A 16,593-nucleotide genomic window follows, 5' to 3' on the forward strand; every position below is an offset into this window, starting at 1 on the left:
GCGGGGACTGTCCCTTTAAGGCCACGCGGTCACGTGACGCTGTCGGCGGGGACTGTCCCTTTAAGGCCACGCGGTCACGTGACGCTGTCGGCGGGGACTGTCCCTTTAAGGCCACGCGGTCACGTGACGCTGTCGGCGGGGACTGTCCCTTTAAGGCCACGCGGTCACGTGACGCTGTCGGCGGGGACTGTCCCTTTAAGGCCACGCGGTCATGTGACGCTGTCGGCGGGTCGTTTGCAGAGTGACGTAATCTTTTCTCTCAGACGCATAAAGATCACGTGAAAACATTTTAAAAACCTGTGTTCACGTCTTAAAGCAGGAGAACGGATCTTTAATGTGTGGGAGGTCAAAGGTCAGGCATGGACCTGTCTGATCGAGGATCCATGTTCAGAGAACTTTGAATATGTAAATCCATATTTGGGAGGAAAAGAAGATCTGGTCTTTAATCCGTCCCACTTCTCCCTCCGTTAATCTGACGGATTAATGAGACGGAAATAGAAGCTGAACTCACTGTACTGTATATACTGATACCTCTATATTAATACCTCTATATTAATACATATATATTAATACATATATATTAATACCTCTATATTAATACCTCTATATTAATACATATATATTAATACATATATACTGATACCTCTATATTAATACCTCTATATTAATACCTCTATATTAATACCTCTATATTAATACATATATATTAATACCTCTATATTAATACATATATACTGATACCTCTATATTAATACCTCTATATTAATACATATATATTAATACATATATACTAATACCTCTATATTAATACCTCTATATTAATAACTCTATATTAATACATATATATTAATACATGTATACTGATACCTCTATATTAATACCTCTATATTAATACCTCTATATTAATAATATATATTAATACCTCTATATTAATAACTCTATATTAATACATATATATTAATACCTCTATATTAATACATATATATTAATACATATATATTAATACCTCTATATTAATACATATATATTAATACATATATACTGATACCTCTATATTAATACCTCTATATTAATACCTCTATATTAATACATATATACTGATACCTCTATATTAATACCTCTATATTAATACCTCTATATTAATACCTCTATATTAATACATATATATTAATACATATATATTAATACATATATATTAATACCTCTATATTAATACATCTATATTAATACATATATATTAATACCTCTATATTAATACCTCTATATTAATACATATATATTAATACATATATATTAATACATATATATTAATACCTCTATATTAATACATATATATTAATACCTCTATATTAATAACTCTATATTAATACATATATATTAATACCTCTATATTAATACATATATATTAATACATATATATTAATACCTCTATATTAATACATGTATACTGATACCTCTATATTAATACCTCTATATTAATACCTCTATATTAATACCTCTATATTAATACCTCTATATTAATACATATATATTAATACCTCTATATTAATACATATATATTAATACATATATACTGATACCTCTATATTAATACCTCTATATTAATACATATATATTAATACATATATATTAATACATATATACTGATACATATATATTAATACATATATACTGATACCTCTATATTAATACCTCTATATTAATACATATATATTAATACCTCTATATTAATACATATATATTAATACATATATACTGATACCTCTATATTAATACATGTATATTAATACATATATATTAATATATATATACTGATACCTCTATATTAATATATATATATTAATACCTCTATATTAATACCTCTATATTAATACATATATATTAATATATATATATTAATACCTCTATATTAATACCTCTATATTAATACATATATATTAATATATATATACTGATACCTCTATATTAATATATATATATTAATACCTCTATATTAATACCTCTATATTAATACATTTATATTAATACCTCTATATTAATACATATATATTAATACATATATACTGATACCTCTATATTAATACATATATATTAATACCTCTATATTAATACATATATATTAATACCTCTATATTAATATATATATATTAATACCTCTATATTAATACCTCTATATTAATACATATATATTAATACCTCTATATTAATACATATATATTAATACATATATACTGATACCTTTATATTAATACCTCTATATTAATACCTCTATATTAATACATGTATATTAATACATATATATTAATATATATATACTGATACCTCTATATTAATATATATATATTAATACCTCTATATTAATACCTCTATATTAATACATATATATTAATACCTCTATATTAATACCTCTATATTAATACATATATATTAATACATATATACTGATACCTCTATATTAATACATATATATTAATACCTCTATATTAATACATATATATTAATACATATATATTAATACCTCTATATTAATACCTCTATATTAATACATATATTAATACATATATACTGATACCTCTATATTAATACCTCTATATTAATACCTCTATATTAATACATATATATTAATACCTCTATATTAATACATATATATTAATACATATATACTGATACCTCTATATTAATACCTCTATATTAATACCTCTATATTAATACATATATATTAATACATATATACTGATACCTCTATATTAATACATATATATTAATACCTCTATATTAATACCTCTATATTAATACATATATATTAATACCTCTATATTAATACCTCTATATTAATACATATATATTAATACATATATACTGATACCTCTATATTAATACATATATATTAATACCTCTATATTAATACATATATATTAATACCTCTATATTAATACCTCTATATTAATACATATATATTAATACCTCTATATTAATACATATATATTAATACCTCTATACTGATACCTCTATATTAATACATATATATTAATACCTCTATATTAATACCTCTATATTAATACATATATATTAATACCTCTATATTAATACCTCTACATTAATACATATATATTAATACATATATACTGATACCTCTATATTAATACATATATATTAATACCTCTATATTAATACATATATATTAATACATATATATTAATACCTCTATATTAATACATATATATTAATACATATATATTAATACCTCTATATTAATACATATATATTAATACATATATACTGATACCTCTATATTAATACATATATATTAATACATATATATTAATACCTCTATATTAATACATATATATTAATACATATATACTGATACCTCTATATTAATACCTCTATATTAATACATACATAGGAAGTAGAAACAGAAAGGTAGTCGAAGCAGACAGGAAGTAGAAGCAGACAGGAAGTAGAAACAGAAAGGTTGGAGAAGCAGACAGGAAGTAGAAGCAGACAGGAAGTAGAAACAGAAAGGTAGTCGAAGCAGACAGGAAGTAGAAGCAGACAGGAAGTAGAAACAGAAAGGTAGTTGAAGCAGACAGGAAGTAGAAGCAGACAGGAAGTAGAAACAGAAAGGTAGTCGAAGCAGAAAGGAAGTAGAAGCAGACAGGAAGTAGAAACAGAAAGGTTGGAGAAGCAGACAGGAAGTAGAAGCAGACAGGAAGTAGAAACAGACAGGAAGTAGAAACAGAAAGGAAGTAGAAACAGACAGGAAGAAGAAACAGAAAGGTTGGAGAAGCAGACAGGAAGTAAAAGCAGACAGGAAGTAGAAACAGACAGGAAGTAGAAACAGAAAGGAAGTAGAAACAGACAGGAAGTAGAAACAGAAAGGAAGAAGAAACAGAAAGGTTGGAGAAGCAGACAGGAAGTAGAAGCAGACAGGAAGTAGAAACAGACAGGAAGTAGAAACAGACAGGAAGTAGAAACAGAAAGGAAGAAGAAACAGAAAGGTTGGAGAAGCAGACAGGAAGTAGAAGCAGACAGGAAGTAGAAACAGACAGGAAGTAGAAACAAGAGAGGAAGTAGATCCAAACATGACATAGGAATTGGACTAAAAAAAAGTCGGTCTGGTCTATTGAATTTATTCTGATCTATAATTATATTTTTTAACATTTATCTTTAATAAATCATTAATTTGTCTCCTGTTGTTTATTTCTTTGAATTTTGAATTCTTTTAATTCAAATACTATTTTGTCGGTAATTGTGCGGAATAGTTTTCTATGTGATTGATCACTTCCTCTTCCTCTACGACTACCAATTAGAATAATGCATAATGTTATTAATCTACTATGTTATTAATATTATTATTATTATACATTATATTATAATTTACCAAGTTAAAAATGTCACAATCTTCAAACTCTCCGAAGCAATTCTGTTTTTTTTCCTTTTTTCTCGTCGTCCAATCACAGGGAACTACTACGGGACGCCCCGCCCAGTCCACATCGGTCCGGAGAGTCCACCAATCACGTACCAGGAGCACCGAAACCTGCTGAGGAACTTCAGGACCAGGAGCAAGTCTCTGAGTAACCTGGAGAAGGCCGTGGAGGAAGGAGACAACAGCGAGGAGGACAGCGGCCTGTCAGGTAGATCAGAGATCCTCCGTCACAGACGGACGCTCCACTCGCCTCAACGTGTCGGATCAATAACTGAAGCTGATCGGTGTAAGTGTGAGGACGTTTATGAGACCGCATCGTAGAGGTCCTCTCATTGTGTGTGTGTGTGTGTGTGTGTGTGTGTGTGTGTGCGTGTGCGGGTACACTCATTAAAGACACACACACTCTCTGTCTGTCACAGCAGGTTCGGCTGGAGTCCCGCCCACCATCCTGCCTCTCAGCCAATCATGGGAGTCGGCGGTGGGGAATCGGGAGGGAATGGAGAACGGAGGAGGAGGAAGAGGAGGAAGAGGAGTAGGAAGAGGAGGAGGAGGAACAGGAGGAGGAGGAGGAAGAGGAGCAGGAGGAGGAGGAACAGGAGGAGGAGGAGGAGCAGGAGGAGGAGGTCCTCTGCCTGAAAACTGGGAGCTGGCGTTCAGTGACTCAGGAGAGGCGTATTACATCAAGTGAGACATGATGCTGATTATTGATCCATTACAAACATCAATAATAAGTTGAATTCCAACATTACCCAGAATTCATTCTGACTGTTGATGTGTTTGTATTAGAATAATGATGATGATGATGATGATGATGATGATGTCACTCTTTCAGTCATCACTCAAAGACGACCAGCTGGCTGGATCCTCGAACTCAGAGCAAAGAGACGACTCCCCTTACAGAACGTGAGTCTGATTGATTAATTGATTAATTGATTAATTGATTATCGATCAGCTTGGTTGATTGATTCTCTGTCTGTGCTGTTTGGCTGCTGTTTCATAGTTTGTTTAGATAAAGTGTTTTTAAACTTATTTATTTTAATTAGTTTTATTGTATTAAATTTTAAGTCTATTTGTTATATATTTTTTTTTAAACTGAGTCTCAGTTTTTTGTTTTTTTATTCATTGATTTACCTCACCTGTCCTCACCTGTCCTCACCTGTCCTCTCCTGTCCTCACCTGTCCTCTCCTGTCCTCACCTGCCCTTACTTGCCCTTACTTGTCCTCACCTGTCCTCACCTGTCCTTACTTGTCCTCACCTGTCCTTACTTGTCCTCTCCTGTCCTCACCTGTCCTCTCCTGTCCTTACTTGTCCTCACCTGTCCTCACCTGTCCTTACTTGTCCTCACCTGTCCTTACTTGTCCTCTCCTGTCCTCACCTGTCCTCTCCTGTCCTCACCTGTCCTCTCCTGTCCTCACCTGCCCTTACTTGCCCTTACTTGTCCTCACCTGTCCTTACTTGTCCTCACCTGTCCTTACTTGTCCTCTCCTGTCCTCACCTGTCCTCTCCTGTCCTCACCTGTCCTTACTTGTCCTCTCCTGTCCTCTCCTGTCCTCTCCTGTCCTTACTTGTCCACACCTGTCCTCACCTGTCCTCACCTGTCCTCTCCTGTCCTCACCTGTCCTTACTTGTCCTCTCCTGTCCTCACCTGTCCTCTCCTGTCCTTACTTGTCCTCACCTGTCCTCACCTGTCCTCTGTCCCAGTCCCAGAGTTCAGCGAGCAGCCCGGCCAGCTGAAGGGTTACTCCATCCACACCCGGCTGTCTAAAGGCCCTCGAGGCTTCGGCTTCAACATCGTTGGAGGAAGTCGACCCAGAGAGTTCCTCCAGGTGTACAGTGTCACACCTGGAGGACCCCCAGCTCTAAACACAGGTACTGATACTGTATGTACTACTGATACTACTGACTACTGCTAATACTACTAACTCTACCGCTCATACTACTAACTCTACCGCTCATACTAATAACTCTACTACTAATACTACTAACTCTACTGACTACTGCTAATACTACTACTGACTCTACTACTCCTACTGAGTCTACTACTACTACTGACTCTACTACTACTACTGACTCTACTACTCCTACTGACTCTACTACTACTACTGACTCTACTACTACTACTAACTCTACTAATAATACTACTAACTCTACTAATAATACTACTAACTCTACTGACTACTGCTAATACTACTACTGACTCTACTACTCCTACTGAGTCTACTATTACTACTCCTACTGACTCTACTATTACTACTGAGTCTACTACTACTACTACTACTGATTCTACTGCTAACACTACTACTGACTCTACTACTCCTACTGAGTCTACTACTACTACTGACTCTACTACTACTACTGACTCTACTATTACTACTGACTCTACTATTACTACTGACTCTACTATTACTACTCCTACTGACTCTACTACTACTACTGACTCTACTATTACTACTACTACTGACTCTACTACTCCTACTGACTCTACTATTACTACTGACTCTACTACTACTACTCCTACTGAGTCTACTACTACTACTGACTCTACTACTACTACTGACTCTACTACTACTACTGACTCTACTACTACTACTGACTCTACTATTACTACTCCTACTGACTCTACTACTACTACTACTACTGACTCTACTATTACTACTGACTCTACTACTACTACTACTACTACTACTACTGACTCTACTACTACTACTGACTCTACTACTACTACTGACTCTACTATTACTACTCCTACTGACTCTACTACTACTATTACTACTCCTACTGACTCTACTACTACTACTGACTACTATTACTACTACTACTGACTCTACTACTACTACTGACTCTACTACTACTACTGACTCTACTACTCCTACTGACTACTATTACTACTCCTACTGACTCTACTACTACCCTCAAAGGTCAACAAGAATGTGTCCGATTTGTGAGTTGTTGACTGACTGTGTGTCTCGGTATGTGGTCCTCCAGCGGACATCCTGGTCTACATCAACGACAGCTGTGTGCTGGGTCGCTCTCACAAAGAGGTGGTGGAGATGCTGAAGGCGGTGCCGATGGGCCAGAGTGTGGACGTGGTGCTGAGGAGAGGATACCCGATGCTTTACAACCCGGATGGGTGTCCCAAGCAGAGCCTGGAGACGGTGCATTATTTATTGTGTATTCAACAGTGACCCCGTGGAGACCACCAGCCTTGTGCCTAACTTCTTAACCTCTTCAACAGCCGCAGACTCCCAGTGAGCCACCCTACCCCCCCAACGTGAACCGCGGCCCGACACATCTCACCTTCAGCCGAACGCTGGACGCCAACGGCAGCACGCCAGGTCAGAAAGATGAGGGAGGGTTTAATATTAGTATCTTAAAATCCATCACATATCCAGTCAGCTACTTCAGGTCTCGATATTTAGGTTTCTGCTTTTTTTTTTGTCTGTTTATCCACCAATCATCTTTAATTTCACTCTGGGGATCATTGATCAGCTGTCTGTCTGATGAGTAATAACTCCTTCCCTCTGAAATCTAGGGCCAAGCCGAACTCCGCCCTCCTACGCTGCTCAGCCAATGACAAACGGGCTGACGGGCCCGCCGACACCCACTTCCTCTGACCCTCCATTGGGTCCACCACCCCCCCCAGAGAGGTCAGCAGCCATCAATCACAGTGACTCTGATGGCGGCCTGTCAAACGCTGGAACACGCAGGTTGGAGGAGCTTCAGTATTAGCATTAGCAGTGTTAGCATTAGCAGGAATAAGTTGTTTGTAAAGGAGATCGTGCTACTGCCAAAGATTTAATGCGGACGACCGATTGCTGGTTGACGGTGAAGGTTTCTCTGAATCAAGGACGCTCTGTTCTGGTGTCCCTCAGGGAAGCTGCCTGGGGCCACTACTCTATTGCAACCAGTCATGTTTAGCTCGAACCAATCAGAAGCTGTGCTCGAGGTTGTGAGGAGAGGTTAACTTTAACGTTTGTCCAGAACATGTGTGGATGGAGAGATATTTCTGTAATAACATGTGCGACCTCATACCGCCCACAGAGCTTCGATTGGTTGAGAACACAAACTCTATCTGTCTCCCTGAACAAGGCTTTATTCTGAGGAACCAGGGTATCAATAGTAGCCTAAGTAGTTGTTGGTATAAGTGTGAAATGATAAATGAACATTAAATTTGTATAAAACCTGTTTTCTGCTCCTCCTCCTTGCAGGTCTTCTCTGATTCGCTACAACAGCAGTACCCTCCCCACCTTCTCCTCCTCCTCCCTCCTCCAACATCAGAGCTCCAAGTCTTCAGAAAGCGACCTTTCTACGTCAACGCTCCCCATGTCCTCCTCCACGCTCCCCATCAGCTCCTCGTCCTCCCACACTCTGTCCAAACTACCCATCTCTCAGCCAGCGTCCGGCCTCCTCCAAAACTCCACCAGCCCCACTGCCGCTAACAAACCCACCTCCTCTTCACCTCCTGGTGCTCCTGTGCAGCGCCCACCGATGCCCCAGACTTCTCTCGCCCTGACCCCACCCAGAGACGTCCCATCCTGCGGCTTCAACGGCTGTCCAGCCAATCACCAAGTGCCCTCCCCAGCCTCCAGAGTAAACCCTGGGCTGGTGCTCCCCCTCGGGGCAGGGCCGCCAGGAGGAGCTCCTCCTGCAGAGCTGGTACCGGTGGCCCTCGGGCGCAGTGAGAGCGGGGGGCTGGGGTTCAGCGTAATGGCGGGGGGTCAAGGAGGTCAGCTGGCAGTGGTGAGGCGGGTCTGGGATCGAAGGCACTGCCCCTCGCTACAGACAGGGGACACTATAGTGAAGATCAACGGGGCGGACGTACAGAGCCTCAGTCTCTCTCAGGTAAGACACGGACAAACTAGGAGATACTAGTGGTTCAACCAGATCTGAGGTCTGGGCCTTCTCCTCCATCCTACTTCCTCCCTGATTCTTAATCAAGACGCCTTGAATCCCACGAATGTGGACAGAAGAGCAGATTTTTACGACTGTGTCTCCTGGTCTGTAGAAATTCAAGTCTCAGCTGTGAGCTGGGACCATCTCCACCATCTCCTAAAGAGGCGGTGGAGATGCTGAAGTCTGTGAAAGGTTGATCCTCTCTAAACTTCCCTGGGTTGAACTGCTGCGTGGCTCTTGTGTGCCGATTCGTGGAGAATGTTCGACGGCTCATTATCAGGCATCCTGTGTTAAAAGATAAAAAGAGGAGACGTCTTTTCCTGAGATGGTTTCTGGAGATTTCTCACTTTTATGCCAGGATGGAAAATCTTCTGAAACAGGTTTTAATGTCGGGGATACCTTTGCATTTGAGTTTATATACACAACCATTGGTGCATTTCTGTCCTCAGGTCCAGAGAGTCCTGCAAGAACACACCAAACAGGGAGAGGTGGTACTCCTGGTCTACAGAGGAGGTACATGAACCCTCTAACTCATTGATGATTATCAGTTCTAGCTACTGAATTTACTTACTTTGATGACAGGGCACCAATAACAGCTTGAGCCGTATTTCAGGTGAACGGCGATCACAATGAATAGCTTTCTCCCTCCGACAGGTCCCATGTCTTCCCCAGTCGTCACCCCCAACCTCTACAAGCCCCTGCCCTCCCCACACGGCCTGGCCACCCCCTCTTCTTCCCACCCCCTGCCTTCAGCCGACTTGCCTTCCCCGTCCACGGGTGCCTTGGTGGGGGGCGTCCCCCCACTGAACCAGGCTGGCTTGGTCCTGGAGAGTCCCCAGGAGGGGCACCTACCAGCCCCAGGGACCCACCAAGGTAACTGCCCTGATCGAGTCCTCTTTGTGTCTCCTCCTTGTCCTTCTGTCTCCATCAGTCTGACTCCTCCTTGTTGTTCCAGGAGCCCCTGCTGCCCAGACTCCAAACGGGTCCCCAGTCTCGGCCCTCATACAGAGCACCAGCTTCCTGGACTCCGTTCCCGTGACGCTGACCTTGGAGCCACGTGATCTGCTGGGAGTCGAGGAGAGCGCCGGTGGGCCTCCTCCCTTCAGAGGGGGAGTTGGGGGAGGAGCACTGGGAGCAATAGCCAAGGACGGAAGAGGGGGAGTAAAGACGGTGGAGGTGGATCTGAGGAGGCGGGCGGGAGAAGGTTTTGGATTTGTCATCGCCTCTCAGGAAGTGACCAATGGGGGTGAGTCCCAGTGAATCTCTTCATTTTATTTACAGCCCCTCACGCTGAACTACATGTTCTATCCTAGACATACCAAAAGAGGAACGCAAAGACTTGTGGACTGTTTAGGAGTATGTGAGGATTTAAACTCGTCTTGTACAGACCTGGACAGGTGGAAGACCTGGGTCGTTGGTCTGGTTTTGTGATCCTTCTAACTCCTGTATTACGTTCAAATATCATCTGAAAGTTTTGAAAGTATTTAGAGGTGGTCTTCCTCCCGGGACCATTTCAGAACTTACGTTAAGATCGATGGAGTACCTGTTTAGATATCAGTCCTACTCCGAATACCACATTGACGCATTATGAGTGTAGCTGTAACGACCGAACTCTAAGAACAGGTACGTCATACAGCTGTAATGCACTCTGCAGCCTGTAGGGGGGGGGCTGATGTCTCTCTGCACTCTGCAGCCTGTAGGGGGCGCTGACGTCTCGCTGCGTTGTAATGCACTCTGCAGCCTGTAGGAGGCGCTGACGTCTCTCTGTACTCTGCAGCCTGTAGGGGGCGCTGACGTCTCGCTGCGTTGTAATGCACTCTGCAGCCTGTAGGAGGTGCTGACGTCTCTCTGCACTCTGCAGCCTGTAGGGGGCGCTGACGTCTCTCTGTACTCTGCAGCCTGTAGGGGGCGCTGACGTCTCTCTGTACTCTGCAGCCTGTAGGGGGCGCTGACGTCTCGCTGCGTTGTAATGCACTCTGCAGCCTGTAGGAGGTGCTGACGTCTCTCTGCACTCTGCAGCCTGTAGGGGGCGCTGACGTCTCTCTGTACTCTGCAGCCTGTAGGGGGCGCTGACGTCTCTCTGTACTCTGCAGCCTGTAGGGGGCGCTGACGTCTCGCTGCGTTGTAATGCACTCTGCAGCCTGTAGGAGGTGCTGACGTCTCTCTGCACTCTGCAGCCTGTAGGGGGCGCTGACGTCTCTCTGTACTCTGCAGCCTGTAGGGGGCGCTGACGTCTCTCTGCACTCTGCAGCCTGTAGGGGGCGCTGACGTCTCGCTGCTCTGTAATGCACTCTGCAGCCTGTAGGAGGCGCTGACGTCTCTCTGTACTCTGCAGCCTGTAGGGGGCGCTGACGTCTCTCTGCACTCTGCAGCCTGTAGAGGGCGCTGACGTCTCGCTGCTCTGTAATGCACTCTGCAGCCTGTAGGAGGCGCTGACATCTCTCTGCACTCTGCAGCCTGTAGAGGGCGCTGACGTCTCGCTGCTCTGTAATGCACTCTGCAGCCTGTAGGAGGCGCTGACGTCTCGCTGCTCTGTAATGCACTCTGCAGCCTGTAGGAGGCGCTGACGTCTCGCTGCTCTGTAATGCACTCTGCAGCCTGTAGGAGGCGCTGACGTCTCTCTCCACTCTGCAGCTGAGCTTCTGTGTTTGTTCCACTGATTTAACTGCGTTCAGCCGGAAGCAACGACCTGGTTTACAGAACAGTTAAAGAGACCTCAAACGCATCGCTTTCTCCCGAAACGTGAACAATAATCTCTTCTGTTAGTCTGTGTGTGTGTGTGTGTGTGTGTGTGTGTGTGTGTGTGTGTGTGTGGTGTGGGGGGGGCATGTGTGTCTGTTTGAGATCTGCTGTGTGTGTTATCTGCTCTACTGGCCACGCCCCCTGCCTCCCAGCTGTCTCTCTTTCCGTGCAGCTCACACTCGTAGTCTAGTCTCGGTCGTCCGCTTCCAGAGGCAAGACCTGTCTCACAGACAGACAGACAGACAGACAGACAGACAGACAGACAGACAGACAGACAGAGTTGTGTTTGCTTGTTTCTGGTTTGTTCATCATGCTGGAGCGACTGCAGTCGGCTTTGAAAAGTGTGAAGGACTCCAAACGTAAGTCGTTTAGTGTGTGTGTGTGTGTGTGTGTGTGTGTGTGTGTGTGTGTGTGTGTGTGTGTGTGCGTGTGTGTGTGTGTGTGTGTGTACAGGGGTTTAATAAAAACCTGATGTATAAATGGGTCGGTTTGTCGGTGAGTGTGATGTTTCCTGACTCTCCGTACTGACTGTGAAGGCATCGCTTCATTTTATTTCACTCTGTTGAGGCGTTCGCTGTCCAGGGGGAAAGCTGGGATTCAGAAGTACTCAGGTTGTGTCTGGTTTCACATTATTCCACCGACGGACAGTTGGAGGCGATAAACAAGCCGAATAATGTTGTCAACAAAGACGGGGAAGAAGGACACACGTTCTGCTTTCAGGTCAAAACCTGTTGCCTATATTACCCACAGTGCACCTCTTCTCTGACAGCAGATTGAGAGGTGTTGTGCTAATGAAGCAGAGAAAACAATAAATACTTTATACTACTATGAACACCTGGAGACAATAAATACTTTATACTACTATAAACACCTGGAGACAATAAATACTTTATACTACTATGAACACCTGGAGACAATAAATACTTTATACTACTATAAACACCTGGAGACAATAAATACTTTATACTACTATGAACACCTGGAGACAATAAATACTTTATACTACTATGAACACCTGGAGACAATAAATACTTTATACTACTATAAACACCTGGAGACAATAAATACTTTATACTACTATAAACCGTACATTTACTTCAATACTAACACATTATTTCTTACTTGCTAGGATTGTAGTAAACAGTAAAGTTTATCTTCAGTGTGGAAAGTCATTTATTCTTCTCTTATCTTCCTCCTCCTCCTCTCAGGAATGTCTGCATAGTTTCTCCTCCTAGAAACGATCACAGTAGTGTTGATGTGAGCTGAGGAGCAGCTGGTTTCACTGCCCGTCAGTGGGTTCACATATTGACTCTGGGTAAGGGGTTAAAGGGTTAAGGGGTTACGGGTTAAAGGGTTACGGGTTAAAGGGTTACAGGTTAAAGGGTTACAGGTTAAAGGGTTAAAGGGTTACAGGTTAAAGGGTTACGGGTTAAAGGGTTATAGGTTAAAGGGTTACAGGTTAAAGGGTTAAAGGGTTACAGGTTAAAGGGTTACAGGTTAAAGGGTTACGGGTTAAAGGGTTACAGGTTAAAGGGTTACAGGTTAAAGGGTTAAGGGTTACAGGTTAAAGGGTTACAGGTTAAAGGGTTACAGGTTAAAGGGTTACGGGTTAAAGGGTTACAGGTTAAAGGGTTACAGGTTAAAGGGTTACAGGTTAAAGGGTTAAGGGTTACAGGTTAAAGGGTTACGGGTTAAAGGGTTACAGGATAAAGGGTTACGGGTTAAAGGGTTACAGGTTAAAGGGTTAAGGGGTTACAGGTTAAAGGGTTACGGGTTAAAGGGTTACAGGTTAAAGGGTTACAGGTTACGAGTTAAAGGGTTACAGGTTAAAGGGTTACGGGTTAAAGGGTTAAGGCGTTACGGGTTAAAGGGTTACGTGTTAAAGGGTTACAGGTTAAAGGGTTACAGGTTAAAGGGTTACGGTTTAAGGCGTTACGGGTTAAAGGGTTAAAGGGTTACAGGTTAAAGGGTTACAGGTTACGGGTTAAAGGGTTACAGGTTAAAGGGTTACGGGTTAAAGGGTTACAGGTTAAAGGGTTACAGGTTAAAGGGTTAAAGGGTTACAGGTTAAAGGGTTAAAGGGTTACAGGTTAAAGGGTTACGGGTTAAAGGGTTACGGGTTAAAGGGTTACAGGTTAAAGGGTTAAAGGGTTACAGGTTAAAGGGTTACAGGTTAAAGGGTTACGGGTTAAATGGTTACAGGTTACGGGTTAAAGGGTTACAGGTTAAAGGGTTACAGTTTACGGGTTAAAGGGTTACAGGTTAAGGGGTTACGGGTTAAAGGGTTACAGGTTACGGGTTAAAGGGTTACAGGTTACGGGTTAAAGGGTTACAGGTTAAAGGGTTACAGGTTACGGGTTAAAGGGTTAGAGGTTAAAGGGTTACAGGTTAAAGGGTTAAAGGTTTACAGGTTAAAGGGTTACAGGTTACGAGTTAAAGGGTTACAGGTTACAAGTTAAAGGGGTACAGGTTACAAGTTAAAGGGTTACAGGTTAAAGGGTTACGAGTTAAAGGGTTACAGGTTACAAGTTAAAGGGTTACAGGTTAAAGGGTTACAGGTTACGAGTTAAAGGGTTACAGGTTAAAGGGTTAAAGGGTTACAGGTTAAAGGGTTACGGGTTACAGGTTAAAGGGTTAAAGGGTTACAGGTTAAAGGGTTACAGGTTACAAGTTAAAGGGTTACAGGTTAAAGGGTTACAGGTTACGAGTTAAAGGGTTACAGGTTAAAGGGTTAAAGGGTTACAGGTTAAAGGGTTACGGGTTACAGGTTAAAGGGTTAAAGGGTTACAGGTTAAAGGGTTACAGGTTAAAGGGTTAAATTATTGTACTGTGAAATTGTTATATATATCTATATATACCGATATGTGTATAATGGTATATATAACAGTATATAATGGTATATATAACAGTATATAATGGTATATAACAGTATATAATGGTATATAATGGTATATATAACAGTATATAGTGGTATATATAACAGTATATAATGGTATATATAACAGTATATAATGGTATATATAACAGTATATAATGGTATATATAACAGTATGTAATGGTATATAACAGTATATAATGGTATATATAACAGTATATAATGGTATATATAACAGTATATAATGGTATATAACAGTATATAATGGTATATAATGGTATATAACAGTATATAATGGTATATATAACAGTATATATAACAGTATATAATGGTATATAATGGTATATATAACGGTATATAATGGTATATAACAGTATATAATGGTGTATATATAACAGTATATAATGGTATATATAACAGTATATAATGGTATATAATGGTATATATAACGGTATATAATGGTATATAACAGTATATAATGGTATATATAACAGTATATAATGGTATATAATGGTATATATAACGGTATATAATGGTATATAACAGTATATAATGGTGTATATATAACAGTATATAATGGTATATATAACGGTATATAACAGTATATATAACAGTATATAATGGTATATAACAGTATATAATGGTATATAATGATATATATAACAGTATATAATGGTATATAACAGTATATAATGGTATATAACAGTATATAATGGTATATATAACAGTATATAATGGTATATAACAGTATATAATGGTATATAACAGTATATAATGGTATATAATGGTATATAACAGTATATAATGGTATATATAACAGTATATAACAGTATATAATGGTATATATAACAGTATATAATGGTATATAATGGTATATATAACGGTATATAATGGTATATATAACAGTATATAATAGTATATAACAGTATATAATGGTATATAATGGTATATATAACAGTATATAATGGTATATATAACAGTATATAATGGTATATAACAGTATATAATGGTATATATAACAGTATATAATGGTATATAACAGTATATAACAGTATATAATGGTATATATATAACAGTATATAATGGTATATACTAGTATATAATGGTATATATAACAGTATATAATGGTATATATAACAGTATATAACAGTATATAATGGTATATATAACAGTATATAATGGTATATAACAGTATATAACAGTATATAACAGTATATAATGGTATATAATGGTATATATATCAGTATATAATGGTATATAACAGTATATAATGGTATATATAACAGTATATAATGGTATATAATGGTATATATATCAGTATATAATGGTATATAACAGTATATAATGGTATATATAACAGTATATAATGGTATATAACAGTATATAACAGTATATAATGGTATATATAACAGTATATAATGGTATATAATGGTATATATAACAGTATATATAACAGTATATAATGGTATATAACAGTATATAATGGTATATAATGGTATATAACAGTATATAATGGTATATAACAGTATATAATGGTATATAACAGTATATAACAGTATATAACAGCATATAATGGTATATAATGTTATTTATACAGAAGGTACTTTCAGAGTCTGACATTTAGATGAAGATCAACAACGGAACCTTCCTTAT

The 16,593-nt window shown here is 39.4% G+C and overlaps 1 protein-coding gene across 5 annotated transcripts in view; it reads left to right on the top strand.

Moving 5' to 3' along the window:
* Window positions 1-16,593, top strand: part of magixa (MAGI family member, X-linked a) — a 47,061-nt gene that overhangs the window by 13,875 nt on the left and 16,593 nt on the right. For all 5 annotated transcript variants that reach the window (XR_004609684.1, XM_034536310.1, XM_034536313.1 and 2 more), the window contains 11 exons: window positions 4,464-4,637; window positions 4,849-5,113; window positions 5,262-5,332; window positions 6,132-6,299; window positions 7,416-7,585; window positions 7,666-7,765; window positions 7,963-8,137; window positions 8,639-9,272; window positions 9,773-9,836; window positions 9,978-10,196; window positions 10,279-10,569. Coding sequence is in view for 4 of the 5 variants with exons in the window: in XM_034536310.1 (XP_034392201.1) it covers window positions 4,464-4,637; window positions 4,849-5,113; window positions 5,262-5,332; window positions 6,132-6,299; window positions 7,416-7,585; window positions 7,666-7,765; window positions 7,963-8,137; window positions 8,639-9,272; window positions 9,773-9,836; window positions 9,978-10,196; window positions 10,279-10,569 (2,331 nt within the window). In the remaining variant the exon portion in view is untranslated. The remainder of the gene's footprint in view (window positions 1-4,463; window positions 4,638-4,848; window positions 5,114-5,261; window positions 5,333-6,131; window positions 6,300-7,415; window positions 7,586-7,665; window positions 7,766-7,962; window positions 8,138-8,638; window positions 9,273-9,772; window positions 9,837-9,977; window positions 10,197-10,278; window positions 10,570-16,593) is intronic.

This window comes from Cyclopterus lumpus, chromosome 7, assembly GCF_009769545.1.
Source record: "Cyclopterus lumpus isolate fCycLum1 chromosome 7, fCycLum1.pri, whole genome shotgun sequence".
NCBI classification, from domain to species: domain Eukaryota; kingdom Metazoa; phylum Chordata; class Actinopteri; order Perciformes; family Cyclopteridae; genus Cyclopterus; species Cyclopterus lumpus.